At 34.8% G+C, this 13,606-nt stretch overlaps 1 protein-coding gene across 2 annotated transcripts in view; it reads right to left on the reverse strand.

The window, feature by feature from the left end:
• Positions 1-12,334, reverse strand: part of LOC110111637 (uncharacterized membrane protein At3g27390) — a 29,233-nt gene extending 16,899 nt beyond the window's left edge. For both annotated transcript variants that reach the window (XM_020843592.2, XM_028696735.1), the window contains exons 1-3: positions 12,136-12,334; positions 951-1,059; positions 672-864 (exon numbers count right to left, since the gene is read on the reverse strand). In XM_020843592.2, the coding sequence (XP_020699251.1) occupies positions 672-864; positions 951-1,059; positions 12,136-12,229 (396 nt within the window). In that variant the 5' untranslated portion in view covers positions 12,230-12,334. The remainder of the gene's footprint in view (positions 1-671; positions 865-950; positions 1,060-12,135) is intronic.
• Between the last annotated feature and the right edge of the window lie 1,272 nt (positions 12,335-13,606).

Consider the following 13,606-nt stretch of genomic DNA (forward strand, 5'->3'; position numbering starts at 1 on the left):
AAGAAGTAATGGCTGAAAGAGAAGAACATGTTTACAGAAGGCGATGTGCAAATGATAACAGGTAATTTTTCTTTTGTGTTTAGTGGCTCTTTAGTACAAATGAAGTAGTATTGTTTAAGAAATTTTATCGTCCGACTTTTGTACCCGCCTCGTTAGATCGAACATCCGGGCCGGGTCGTGACACATGATCAGTATCACATGTTGAAGTAGAGTTTAGTAATAATAATGATGTTATGAGAAGTAACTTGTATATAATTTCAATAAAAAGCCTAATTAGAAGCTTATCCTGAGCTGATGTAAACCTCATTATCCCAAAACACTTTACATGTGTGAATGTGCTTAAGTTGGTAAGGAGCAACTTTAGTAATGATAATCCAGGTGCTTGAGCTCTTACAGGGTTAAACAGTAACCCTAGTTATCTAAACCCCTCCCATAGAAGCGTTGATGTACACAAATTTACAGAGAGATGATTTCCATAACTTGAAACTTTATAACTTCTAATCAAAATAAAGGATATCCAACCAGTGCTGCAGGCCCATCCTTTAACATTGACTAGATTAAAACAATTAGAACAGAATTATCTCAATTATACTTAAAGTAACCCACTCCCAACCAAACTATTATTGTTAATGAATTAATTGCACTCTATAAATCAAATTTGCGTGCCTAACCATAAAGCAATGATACAGTTTGTCAATAACATCCTCTCCAACAGCCTCAAAAGTGTCAATCAATGGAGCAAAATACCCATAACCAACCCCAATCAATATGCATCCAAAAATCCCAATCACTGGCCACAGCAACAGAGGCACAGGCAAGCAAAGCAGAAACAATAGCTTCAAAACCAGCCCAAGTCTCTTGGTCCTGCCACATAAAGGAATCACAAAGTTTAGACTCTTGCATACTATAGCATTAATTAAAATCTGAAATTTTAGTACTGTATCACATACTTTGCCACACAGTAACTAGTCCAGAAGAAATGTACAGGCCATAAACCAATAATGACAGCAGAGTTTCCAACAATAACCAGAATTGCCACAACTGGACCAATTATTGCAGCTGCAAGATGTAGTAGTAGCCAACATTAGAGAACCAAATACCAAGTTCTAGGCATAGATAGCATCAAACAGCAAACCAATTGGAGCTTTTTCTACTAATGTAGTTTATGTTAACTTGGGCTTAAAAACATCTACAATTGCTATTTAGCATTCCAAGATGCAGGCAATAAAAAATATCCCAAACTGCAACCTAAATTCTATTACAGTCAAAGCACTTCTTAAGTGAAATTGAGTGAAAACAATTCAAATATAATTGTCACGTCTGAAAAATTGGATGACCATTTTTAAGCAATAGGTGTAGATTCCGCAAGGGAGACTAAGAGAATCACAGACAGGCCAAATAAGGCTTGAGAAAAATAGAAATGTTAAAAATGAATGTTTGGCAAAGATGGAAATATGATAGTAAGATATAATTATATTGAAGGAATCATGGGATCAATTGAAATGCTGAAATTTTTTAGTGGGAGCTCATTTTGTTGCTTGTAATTAGAATATATATTTCAATAAATAATAAGTTAACCAGATTCCATCTTTTGGTTAAATGTAGTTAGAATCAATATGAATTGTTAAGTCTACAATCACCTTTAAAATCCCTCAAAAAGATGATTTTTTTCATTCTCCAAAAGACGGAAAACAAAATCAACATTTCCAAAACATAATTTTCATTTTTGAACAAACAAATGATAAAATAGTAGATAAAATATGCAACAATAAAATAGTCGAAAAAATATGCAAAATAACAATAAAATAGTAGACAAACCGCCTCGATTTACGTGCACAACCTCAATTGAACAAATTGGTAGTGCATTTCGATTATTGTAGATGTTCCGGACATAACGATGAAGTCCGTTTGTCAATCGGACGTCATTTGGGTAGCACCGAGCGACCTTTTCCTTGAAATTCAAGCTAGCCTCGGGATGCATGTCGACATCCTCGCATGTTTTAATTTGAACAAATTTGCTATAATTCCTAGATATTTAGAATGTTTTGAACGCAATGGCGAAATTCGTTTCGCAGTTGAACTTCATTTGGATAGTACCGAGGCCTATTCCCCTTGATATGTATGTTTTCTCTCAAAATTCGTGCCACCAATCCGGATGATCCAATTTGAACATAAAAAATATAGTTCTCGAGTATTCACGATATTTCGGTCACAATGGCGAAATCCATTTTACGAACGGACATCATTTGGACAGTGTTGAGGTCGATTCTCCTCCAAATTTGTGTTGTTGCTTCGGGATCCGTGCCACAAATCCTAATGCTTCAAATTGAATAAACAAAATGTAATTTTAAGAGGTTGACAATGTTCTGGATGCAACGACAAAGTCTGTTCATCGATTCGACGTCGTTTGATCATCGTTGTGCTTTAATTTCGGGTGTTGGTTACCCCTTTCGACCAACCTCATCTGATTCGACTACGAGGGGCCTCAACCTAGCCTAATTCGATGTTCTGATCGCAATGTCGTTGTCCATTTGGCATTCGGAGGTCATTTGACCATTTAAGTGGTGCGTCGCGCCAACCCGCGCGTTATTTGATTCGTCATTTTCATCCTTTTTGTGCGTAACTTGAGTTATAGGGTTCAACAGTCTCTTGGTGGTATTAACTTGTCTTTTCTCTTATATTTTAAGTATGAGAATGGTGCATGTGAGAAAAGAAGCAAGGAAAGAGTGAGAGAAGAAATATCTGTATTTATTTCTCCCAATTTTCATCGTGAATTTTTGGGTATGGTGTGGCTCTATGGATTTTTGTGATTTCAGGATTTTCCACATTAACTTTTGGTGTCCTTTACTTTTCGTCGCGTTTCTATATTTCTTGTTTGTTTCTCTATGGTGTTTTACTTCCATCCCCACCAATTGGTATCGGAGTAAGGTTGTTCAATTCTAGCGGAAGTAATTGTGGATAAAGCAAGATACAAGATTGAGAAATTTAACGGTTCAAACATCGCATTTTGAATGATGCAAATTGAAGATTTTTGGTATCAGAAGAAGTTTTATTTATTGTTGGACAGAATCACGAAGAAGTCTGATTTTATGACTATAGAAGAGTGGGAGGTTCTTAACCAGACAACACTTGGTTTGATATGACTTTCACTTTCCTCGTTTGTTGCATTTAACATTATAAATGAGAAGATTACAGTCGATCTCATAGTCTCACTGACTAAGATATATGAGAAGTCTTAGCCTCAAACAAAGTGTTCTTGATGAAGAAGTTATTCAACATAAAGATGTTGAACAATACTTTAATGGTAGAGCACCTGAATAATCTGAACACTGTGATGAGTCAATTGAGTTCAGTTAGCATCAAGTTTGATGATGAGGTGACGGCATTGTTATGTTATCTTCATTGCCAAAAAGCTGGGATGGGCTTGTTATTGTTGTGAGTAACTCTTCAAGAAGTTCAAAGTTCATCTTTGAGGATATTGTAGAATTAGTGCTTAATGAAGAGGTTCGCAAAAGGGCAAACGATGAATCTTTAAATTCTACTCTAAATGTTGAAGCAAGAGGATGGGGGTTAGAGAGAAATTCTAGTAGAGGGAGATCTAAATCAAGGAGAGGAAATTTTACTTTAAGTAGAGGAAACGTTGTGTGCTAGAGCTATGAAAAAAAGGGTCACTTGAAGAAGGACTGTATAGTTCTAAAGAAAGACAGTGCTGGAGGGCAAAATAAAAATCATTCTACAAATATATTTGCAAAAGAGTTTCAATCAAATTCTCTGATTTTATCTATGGATAATTTTGAATCTTATGTTATAGATTCAGGTGCTTATTTTCATGAAAGTCCTAATAAGGAGGCATTACAAAAATATACTCAAAGTGATTTGAGTAAAGTGTATATAGGAGACAATAAGCCCTGCAGTATTGTCGGACATAGAGATGTTGATATCCGAATGTCGGATGAATCAATTTGGAGACTTAAGAATATTAGGCGCATTCCTTTTCTGAAGCTGAGTTTAATTTCTGTTAGTCATCTTGCAAACTTAGGCCATGTGACATCATTCATAGGAGATACATGAAAAGTAGCAAAAGGGGTTATAATTATAGCTCATGGCAATATTAAAGACACCATGTATGTTATCAACAAAAGATCAGATGCTATTCGAGTAGCAGATTCAAATGTTGATAGATGTCTTTGGCATAGAAGGTTTGATCATATGAGTAAGAAAGGTATGCATTCACTTCTTACTAGTGGAAAGCTTCATGGTTAAAAATCTCTAAATTTAAATTTTTGTGAAGATTGAGTATACGAAAGCAACATAGTGTGAGTTTTTCAAATACTGGTTCAAAGGTCAAGTCAAAGAAATTAGAGTTAGTCCATACTGATATATGGGATCCTACTCTAGTTATCTATGGGAGGATCTTTGTATTTTATTATTTTTATTGATATCACAATAGAAATGTATGATTATACTTCTTAAAACACAAGTCAAATATGTTTAATGTTTTCAAGAAATGGAAGACTACAATTGAGAATGAAACAAATTTGAAGCTCAAATGTCTCATATCAGATAACAATGGTGAGAATCGTGATAAGAAGTTTATGAAGTATTGTACTTTGAATATAATCAGACATTAGTTTATTATTCTAAGAACACAACAGCATAATATTGCAGAGTGCGTAAATAGAATTATCACTGAGCGTGCCAAGAGCATTAGGTTGCATGTAGGTCTACCCAAACCATTTTGGGCAGATGTAGTGTATTTTGCAGTTTATCTGATCAATCATGATCCTTTAGTTCCTTTGAATGAGGGGTTGCGTGAGGAAACCTAGAGTAAAAAGAAGATTAGTTTATCTCATCTCAAAAATTTTGACTATTCATCCTATGTTCATAATTATGTAAAATTTAATAGTAAACTTGATCCAAAATATATCAAGTGTACATTCATTAGATATGACATAGATGAATTTGGTTATAAATTCTAGGTTTATCAGAATTCAAATTCAATGAAAATAAAAAATACAAAGAAATAGGACTCCTAAAGATTCTTTCAAATATGTTAAGATAGAGGATGATGATGAATTGATGATCAAGAAGGCAAAGATGATGAAGCACAGAGAGTATCTCAAACACCTACTGCTAAGCTAGGAGATCCAGCAGAATCTTAAGACCAGTACAAACAAAGATATTCTTCTTTCTTATACTATCTATTGCTGATAAATAATGGTGAACAAGAGTGTTATGATGAGGCTATTCAAGCTGATGATTCAAGAAAGTGGGAGCAAGCCATGAATAATGAGATACATTCACTTGAGTTGAATCAGACTTGGGATTTGACACAGCTACCAGATGACAAGAGAGCACTGCAAAATAAATGAATTTACAGGCTGAAAGAAAATTTTGATAGTAGCAAGCACCACAAATCCAAGCTTATAGTTAAGGGTTTTGAGCAATTAGTAGAATTCACTGAAATTTTCTCTCCAATAGTGAAGATGACTATAGCATGATAGTAGTGGAGGATTTACATCTAGAGCAGATGGATGTAAAGACAATATTTATTCATGGTGATCTTGATGAATAGTTGTATATGGTGCAACCTTAGGAATATGTGATCACAAATAACGAAGATATGATATGTAGGCTAAAAAATAAAAAGAAAATTAAAAAAAAAAAAAGAAAATAAAAAAAATAAAAAAATAAAAAGATATGATATGTAGGCTCAAGAGGAGCTTATATGGACTAAAGCAGACACCAAGACAATGGTACATGAGCTTTGATAGGTTTATGCACTGCAAAATAAGTGGGTTTACAGGCTGAAAGAAAATTTTGATAGTAGCAAGCACCACAGAGCCAAGCTTATAGTTAAGGGTTTTGAGCAAGTAGTAGAATTCACTAAAATTTTCTCTCCAATAGTGAAGATGACTATAGCATGATAGTAGTGGAGGATTTACATCAAGAGCAGATGGATGTAAAGACAATATTTATTCATGGTGATCTTGATGAATAGTTGTATATGGTGCAATCTTAGAAATATGTGGTTACAAACAATGAAGATATTATATGTATGAACTGAAGCAGGCACCAAGACAATGGTGCATAGGCTTTGATAGGTTTATGTCAGATAATAAGTACATGAAATGCCAGACATATCATTATTGCTTTTTCAAATATTTTGATGACTTTTATATTATTCTGCTTTTATATGTGGATGACATGGTGTTTGTAGGGTCAGATATGGAAAAGATAAAATGTCTAAAGGAATAGTTATCAAAGGAGTTTGAAATAAAAGATCTAGGTACATCAAGTAAAATTCTCGGTATGAGAATTATCAGGGATAGAAGTCCATGTATGCTAAATTGCCTCAGGCTGAATATGTTGAAAAGGTATAACAAAGATTCAACACTAAAAAGGCGCCAGAGCTAGTTTGCACTCCATTGGGTAGTTATTTACAACTATCTAAGGAACAATCACCTATATTTGAAGCAGCACAAGAACTGATGGAGAGAACTCAATATGCTTCAACAGTTAGAAGTTTGATGTATGATATGATCTGTACAAGATCTGATATAATATATGCAATGGGAGTAGTCAACGGAATTATGAGTGACCCAGAAAAATTTCATTAGGAGGAGGTTAAGTGGATTCTCAGATATTTGAGATGATCAGTTGATAAAGCTCTTTAAATTTGGAAGTGTAGGGATTGATCTATAGGGCTATGTAGATTCTGATCTTGCTGGAGATCTTGATGATAGGAGGATCCCAAGAAGTTATAACTTCACTTTGGGAAAGACTGAAGTGAGTTGGGTTTTCAAATTATAGAAGATTGTTCGCTCTCAACCAAAGAAGCTGAGTACATTGCTATTATTGAGGTTAGTAAGTAAATAATTTATTTGCAAAGTTTCCTGACAGAACTTAGCAAGGGGCAAAGGAATTGGAAGTTGTATAGTGACAGCATGAGTGCTATTCATTTAGCCAAGAATGTTGCATTCCATGCTAGGACGAAGCATGTCTAGCTTTGGTATTATTTCATCAGGATGCTTCTGGAAGATGGTTAATTATATTTGGAGAAGATACACATAACCCAGAATCTTATAGACATACTGACAAAGATAATGATAGTTGATAAATTGAAGCTATGTGTAGCTTCAATTGGTCTTCATGGAAGATGAGAGCAAGGGTGAGCAACACTACATGTACTATGATTGGTGTTACAAATCCAGAGAATGATTGATTGCAATCAGTTCCGAGTGAGAGATTGTTAGTCTATGTGGAATCAGATTTTGTCAATCAATCATGTTGTTATGTTACATCGGGCCTAAAAAATTATCATGCTCATTGGGGGGTGCAGGGGGTCCTCCCTCTATTTGGTTCAGGAGCATTCACCAAAAAGTTTTTTTTTTACAATGCCTCGATGCTATGTACCCGAGTGCCCGACGCTGTGTAACCGAGCGCCCACCGCTGGAAAATAGAGAGTGGAGCGTCGCAGTGCTCTAGATTCAGCGTCGCAGCACTATATAGTGTCGCAGTGCTACGGGTTTGAGCACCACAGTGATCAAGAGCAGAGTTTCAAGCGCCACAGCCCTCCAAACGGACATCACAGTGCTCCAAAGTGGCGATGCAGTGCTGCGTGGTGGACTGAACAATTTTCTTTCTCATTTTTCTCAAGGGTTGCATCCCTTGGCGGTATTAACTTGTCTTTCTCTTATATTTTAAGTATGAGAATAGTGCATGTGAGAAGAGAAGCAAGGAGAGAGATATATATACTTATTTCTCCCACTTTGAATAGTGGATTTCTTAGTGTGGTGTGACTCCGTGGTTTTTCTCGATTTCGGATTTTTTCACGTTAAATCCTGGTGTCATTTACTTTCCACTACATTTCTAATTTTCTTGTTTGTTTCTCTTCGGTGTTTTACTTCCATCCCCAACATTTAACTCCTATATTATTCTATTGTTCATAGCTCTCTTTACATCACCATCATATTTTATTTTGGATGCTTATGTTTTGGCATTTGAGAAAGAATAATCCTATATAATTGTATTTTCTATTGAGACACTTTTGTTGGTTTAATCATTCACTCAATATCATATATATATCTTATAGTGTATATTAGTTTAATTGAGTATAAAGTTGTGTAGTTATAGTTTAATAATATATCAATACTACTATACGAACTTAACTGATTACACTTTAATGTATCACATCTTTGATCATTTCATGTATATATTTGTACATATAATTGTGTATCTAAATGGTACATTTAAATAGATGAAAAATAGAAGGTTAATAGGTGGAGTGGACATCAACTCTTTACCTAATAAACAATCAAATTTTAAAAAGGAGTAACAAGTCTTACAATTTTGTTAGAATGACCATAATTATTCAAAAATAAAAATAGATGCTTCTTGCTTATAGAGATAGCGAGCCACTCTATTATGAGGGATTTCTTTTCATATTTAATGGGTAACTCTCTCAGAGACTAAGCAAGTTGTCTGCTATTTTTTTTTTTCATTTGGCTCGTAGCTGTTATCAAAATTATTTAATTTTTAATACAAGAATCAACTCGCTTGGCTTATGGGTGAGTTGCCCAATGAATAATTCTTTAATAAAATGACTTGTAGCCATTAATCTTTCATCTATTAAATGTGTAAAGTATTTTCTAAATATTGTATACTTTTTAGATGCGTTGCTTCATTAGAACCACTAGTCGAAGCTAGGATAATAACATTGCATCTCATCTTGAAGAAATTGATTCAAGTAAAACGAGTTTGAAAAATTACCTAATTTAGAAATGGCTTGATTCAATTATCGGATTGAGGTGATAAAAGATGATATTATTATTATTACTAAATTTGTCCTCTTTTTGAACAAGTATGCCACATAATTGGGTGATCATCAAGCTCAATTAACGTGATTCAAATTTGTGCAATGCTATGATGTGATTTTTCTAGATATATTTATGGGTGTATATGAGATGAAGTCGAGCCAGGCTGGGTATTATCCTACTCAAGCTCATTAATTTATCTTCTTTGAATCCAAAATTGAATATGATTCTAACTTAATAATATTGTTTAAGCTTGCTTACCTTTTTATCATCTAGTAAACTTTTAGTGAGCATTTTATTGAATTCTAATTAAATGAGCTATTTATCAAAAAATTAATTGTTTATCAAATGGACCTTTGTTACTTTTTTATTTTAAAATTTTATTCAAATTTATTTGATTGCCTTATTAATTGAACCTAAATGAACTTCAAATCAATGAGTATTGAACTATTTGCAGACACCCTTCAAGTCGAAGATAAGCTAAGAAAATGTAGTAGGTCAATATTTGATAAGCCGAAGTGATAAGCGGTTAACACTGCTCTGCTTAGCCGCCAGCTACACGACATTCCAGCATATTCTCTGTTTTATAGAATCCCTTTTTCAGAGTAAATCAGTGTCGTTGCTGTCTAACTAACTCTCATCTCACCGTTAGACTATTCCATTGTCTTATATATATATATATATCCTGTAGAAGAAAGTAGGTTAATGAGAAAACCTTATTCTGCATTTACATCTCCTAATCTTTTTATTGCTTGGCCTCCTAACCATTTACTGTAGCTTGCGCTGGCTTTAGCTCTTCATGGTATCAGAGCAGGTACTTGGATCCTAGTTCTCCATCTTCTTCACAAAATGTACTTGGTTGTAAGTGGATTTTCAAAACCAAATATAATGTCAATGGTTCAATTGTTAGACATAAGGCTAGATTGGTTGCTCAAGGATTTAAACAAGAATATGGTTTAGATTACTTTGAGACTTTCAACCCAGTTGCTAAGTTTCCTATCATAAGGATTCTTCTCACCGTTCCCATCACCCACATATGGAAAGTACTTCAATTAGATGTATCAAATAATTTCTTACATGATGATCTCAAGGATACGGTTTATATGGCACAACCAACTGGGTTTGTAGATCCCATTCATTTAGATTATGTTTGTCTCCTCAAAAAGTCTATCTATGGACTCAAACAATCACCTCAGCAATGATTTGCCACTTTTTCTGCTCATCTATAGAATTTTGTTTTTAAGACAAGCACTGCTGATCCATCCATGTTAGTTTATCAGAAGATCTTAAGGTTCTTTATATTTTAATTTATGTGGATGACATTTTGTTAGCTGGCAATGATGATCAACCCATTCATCATTTATTAGCTGATCTTCACAAGCGATTCCAGTTAAAAAATCCTGGATCAATTTATCATTTTCTTGGCATCACTGTTACAAACACTTCCAATGGTTTTACATTTAAGTCAAGAATTATATGCTACCAATTTATTGATCTGATCAGGTATGCAGGACTGCAAGCTGCTTGCTTCCCCTATGGCTCTCAAACTTATTCCATCTGCTGAAAGTAATGAGCTCAATGCCAATCCAGATTTTTACAAACATATTGTAGGATCCTTACAGTATTTGACTCACACAAGGCCTGACATTTCTGTTAACCTCAGAATAATAAAACAAAAAAATCTCGCGTACAAACTTTGCACCCGGCGGATCCGTGAAATTCGCCTGAAATCCTGCCGAAATCCCGCTGCAAACGGCGCCGCTCTATTGGGAGGGGTAATTAACTATAGGGGCTTGCGCCTATAGGAAACCAGAACTCAGATCATAAAGTCCTCACAAAATGAGGGCGAAATCTCTGGGTAGTGTCTTATCTACAAACCCATCTGCCTTCCAAAATTTACCCCGGAACTTAGTTCGTTAAAACTCTCTCGCCGAATAAGAAAAGCGAGTGGAGGTCGAGGCCGAATTTTCGGAGCCCACAATTTCCTATACAATAAATAAATTATGTCAATTTATGCACAAGCCTTTAAATGCTCACTTTTGCTTGCTTAAAAGACTACTTCGATACATTAAAGCTGCTTTGGCTTTCGACATGCTCATCCAACCGAGTTCTCTACAACTGCGAGCCTTCTCTGATTCTGATTGGCCGGCGACACTACCGATAGGAAATCAACAACATGCAATTGTGCTTTTCTTGGAAGTAATCTCATATCTTCGTTAAGAAACAAAAGACAATAGCTCGTTCTTTCACGGAGGCCAAATATCGTTCACTTACTAAAGCTGCTGCGGCTTTGGTTGAGACAACTACTTCAAGAATTTTCCATCAACATTAATTCTCCGACTACTTTGTTTTGTGACAATATCTCAACCATTGTGCTTACTAATAATCCCGTTTTTCATGCTTGGACAAAGCATATTGAGATCGATTTTCACTTTATTCGGGATTGTGTTCACAATCAAATGATCTCTATTCATCATATCAATTCTATTGATCAGTTGGCTAATGTCTTCACTAAAATGTTGCCCATTAAACGATTCAAAGATCTTTGTTACAAGCTAACACTCATGGACAAGAGTGTCATCTTGAGGAGGGATGATAAGCCAAAGAGTGTCATCTTGAGGAGGGATGATAAGCCAAAGTGATAAGCTGTTAACACTGCTCTGCTTTAGCCGCCTGCTACACTACATTCCAGCATATTCTCTGTTTTGCAGAATCCCTTTTTCAGAGTCAATCAATGTTGTTGCTATCTAACTAACTCTCATCTCACCGTTAGACTATTCCCTTATTATTATATATATATATATATATATATATATAATGTATCCTGTAGAAGAAAGTAGGTTAAGAAAACCTTATTATGTATTTAAATCTCCTGCTCTGTTTTACTGCTTGGCTTCCTAACCATTTACTGCAGCTTGCGGTGACTTTATCTCTTCAATATTAACATGGATAGAAGCTATTTTAAAAAAAAATGTTTGAAATAGATTTAACGCATAGTTAAGAATGAAAATTCAAAAAGAAGACCACAATATTGCAGGTAGAGATAAATTAAGCTAGGATATTCTGATCACAAATTGGCCACGATGGATTTTAAAACTCTTGAGAATTTCTTTGAAAAGAACGTAATACATGGATAATCAATAATTGTTTGTATTGCACTTATCAAAAAGCAAATACAAAAGTTTTAAAACCATCCTCAAAAAATTCTGCTCAAATATACTCACCAAAATTTGTCTGCAGGTGTAGTTGCTCATTTTTAGCATCTTTGTCTAGGTTATGCAGCAGAATATTATTCGAAAGAGGATTCAAAATTAAATACCTTTGATGATTCCAAGGAGCAGAAGAAGGAAGAAGAAAGGAAGGAATGATATAAAGCTCCATAGCCTGGCTAAGAAGCCAATGGGAGCCTTCATGCCCAAAGCAAACACTACCGCGTGCTTTCTTTAAGGAGAAGAAGGTAGGAGAAAGAGGAGGACACAGCGGCGGATTAGAGAAATCGAATGGGTCATGTGGGGAAGAAAGATGCAAGAGACTGGGCGAGCGAACGGAGGAGTCGGAAATTTGAACATAAAGGGAAAGGCACCACGTGGCAGAAATGCCTGATACGTGTCTGCGCATTGGCTCGGTTGGCACCGTTAGGTGAGCTCATTCGAATTTTATATACTGCAATCGGTTAAAAAAATTTCCTTACATGACATTCTTCAAATCCCGTCAAAAAATTAGTTGTACCGAACAAATACCAAGCAATACCAAACAATAACGAGGAATATCATCATTTGAAGACCCAATACCAAGTTATACCGACCTAAACTGAGAAATACCGAGTTATACAAAAGTTGTACCAAAAAAAAACTCTGTACAACTCGGTATTTCTCAATACAGCTAGGTATAACTCGGTATTGGTCTTCAAAGAACGGTATTCCTCGTTAATATCAAATAATACGTAGTTGTATCAATCAAATACCGAGTTTTTTGGTGGGATTTTGCCTCCAACCGACGTTCCTCTACGTCCTTACACCGGACATAATAAAAGTTCCATTCTTAGGGGCAGTTTGGTAGCATCCAGTATTTCATTTAATTAGTATTTTATAAATTTTTTAAATCCGAATTTATGAAATTGTAAGGGGGTTGAATACCAAAAACTATTTGATAACATTTATGATAAAACTTGTTAAATCATATGTGACTGCTTGGCTATTCTACTCAGGATTTAAGGAGGTTGAAAATTTTGAGCAGAGTTTCTTCTTTCCCTCGCCAATAGAGCCAGAGGATTTCGTAAATCTGGCAAAAAACAGGATTACAAAAATCCAGGACTTAGCATGAAAAGATGGAATTTTTCGTCTACAGCGGCTTTCATTTGCCGTGAGATTTGGTTTTGCATTTAGGTCGTTTGACTAGATTTCGCTCAATTCACCACAAATCCGGCCTAAATCCTACTACCAAACAGCCCCTTAGAGTCTTCGATTCTCATTCACAAGCTTTATTTAAGGCAGCTTTTGCTTGTAACTTTTTTATTACTTCCAAAAAAAATTATTATAGAAAATTGTTTTATAAAACAATAAGAAATTTGTCTCAAATAGTCAAATGATTCTTAAAGACAAAATTCTATTGTAATATTTTTCAAATTGATCTCCATCTCCATCTTTTAACTATTCATAGATTGTCTTTGAAGGTTAGAAATCAAAGTCATACATTAATAGCAAAAATTCTAAACTTAGAAGAATTTTTTATATGAGATTATTAGCTGAGCATTACTCAGAATTTATTTCAATTGTGATCAATACATGTTG

The sequence above is a fragment of the Dendrobium catenatum genome, unplaced genomic scaffold (assembly GCF_001605985.2).
Source record: "Dendrobium catenatum unplaced genomic scaffold, ASM160598v2 fragScaff_scaffold_830, whole genome shotgun sequence".
NCBI classification, from domain to species: domain Eukaryota; kingdom Viridiplantae; phylum Streptophyta; class Magnoliopsida; order Asparagales; family Orchidaceae; genus Dendrobium; species Dendrobium catenatum.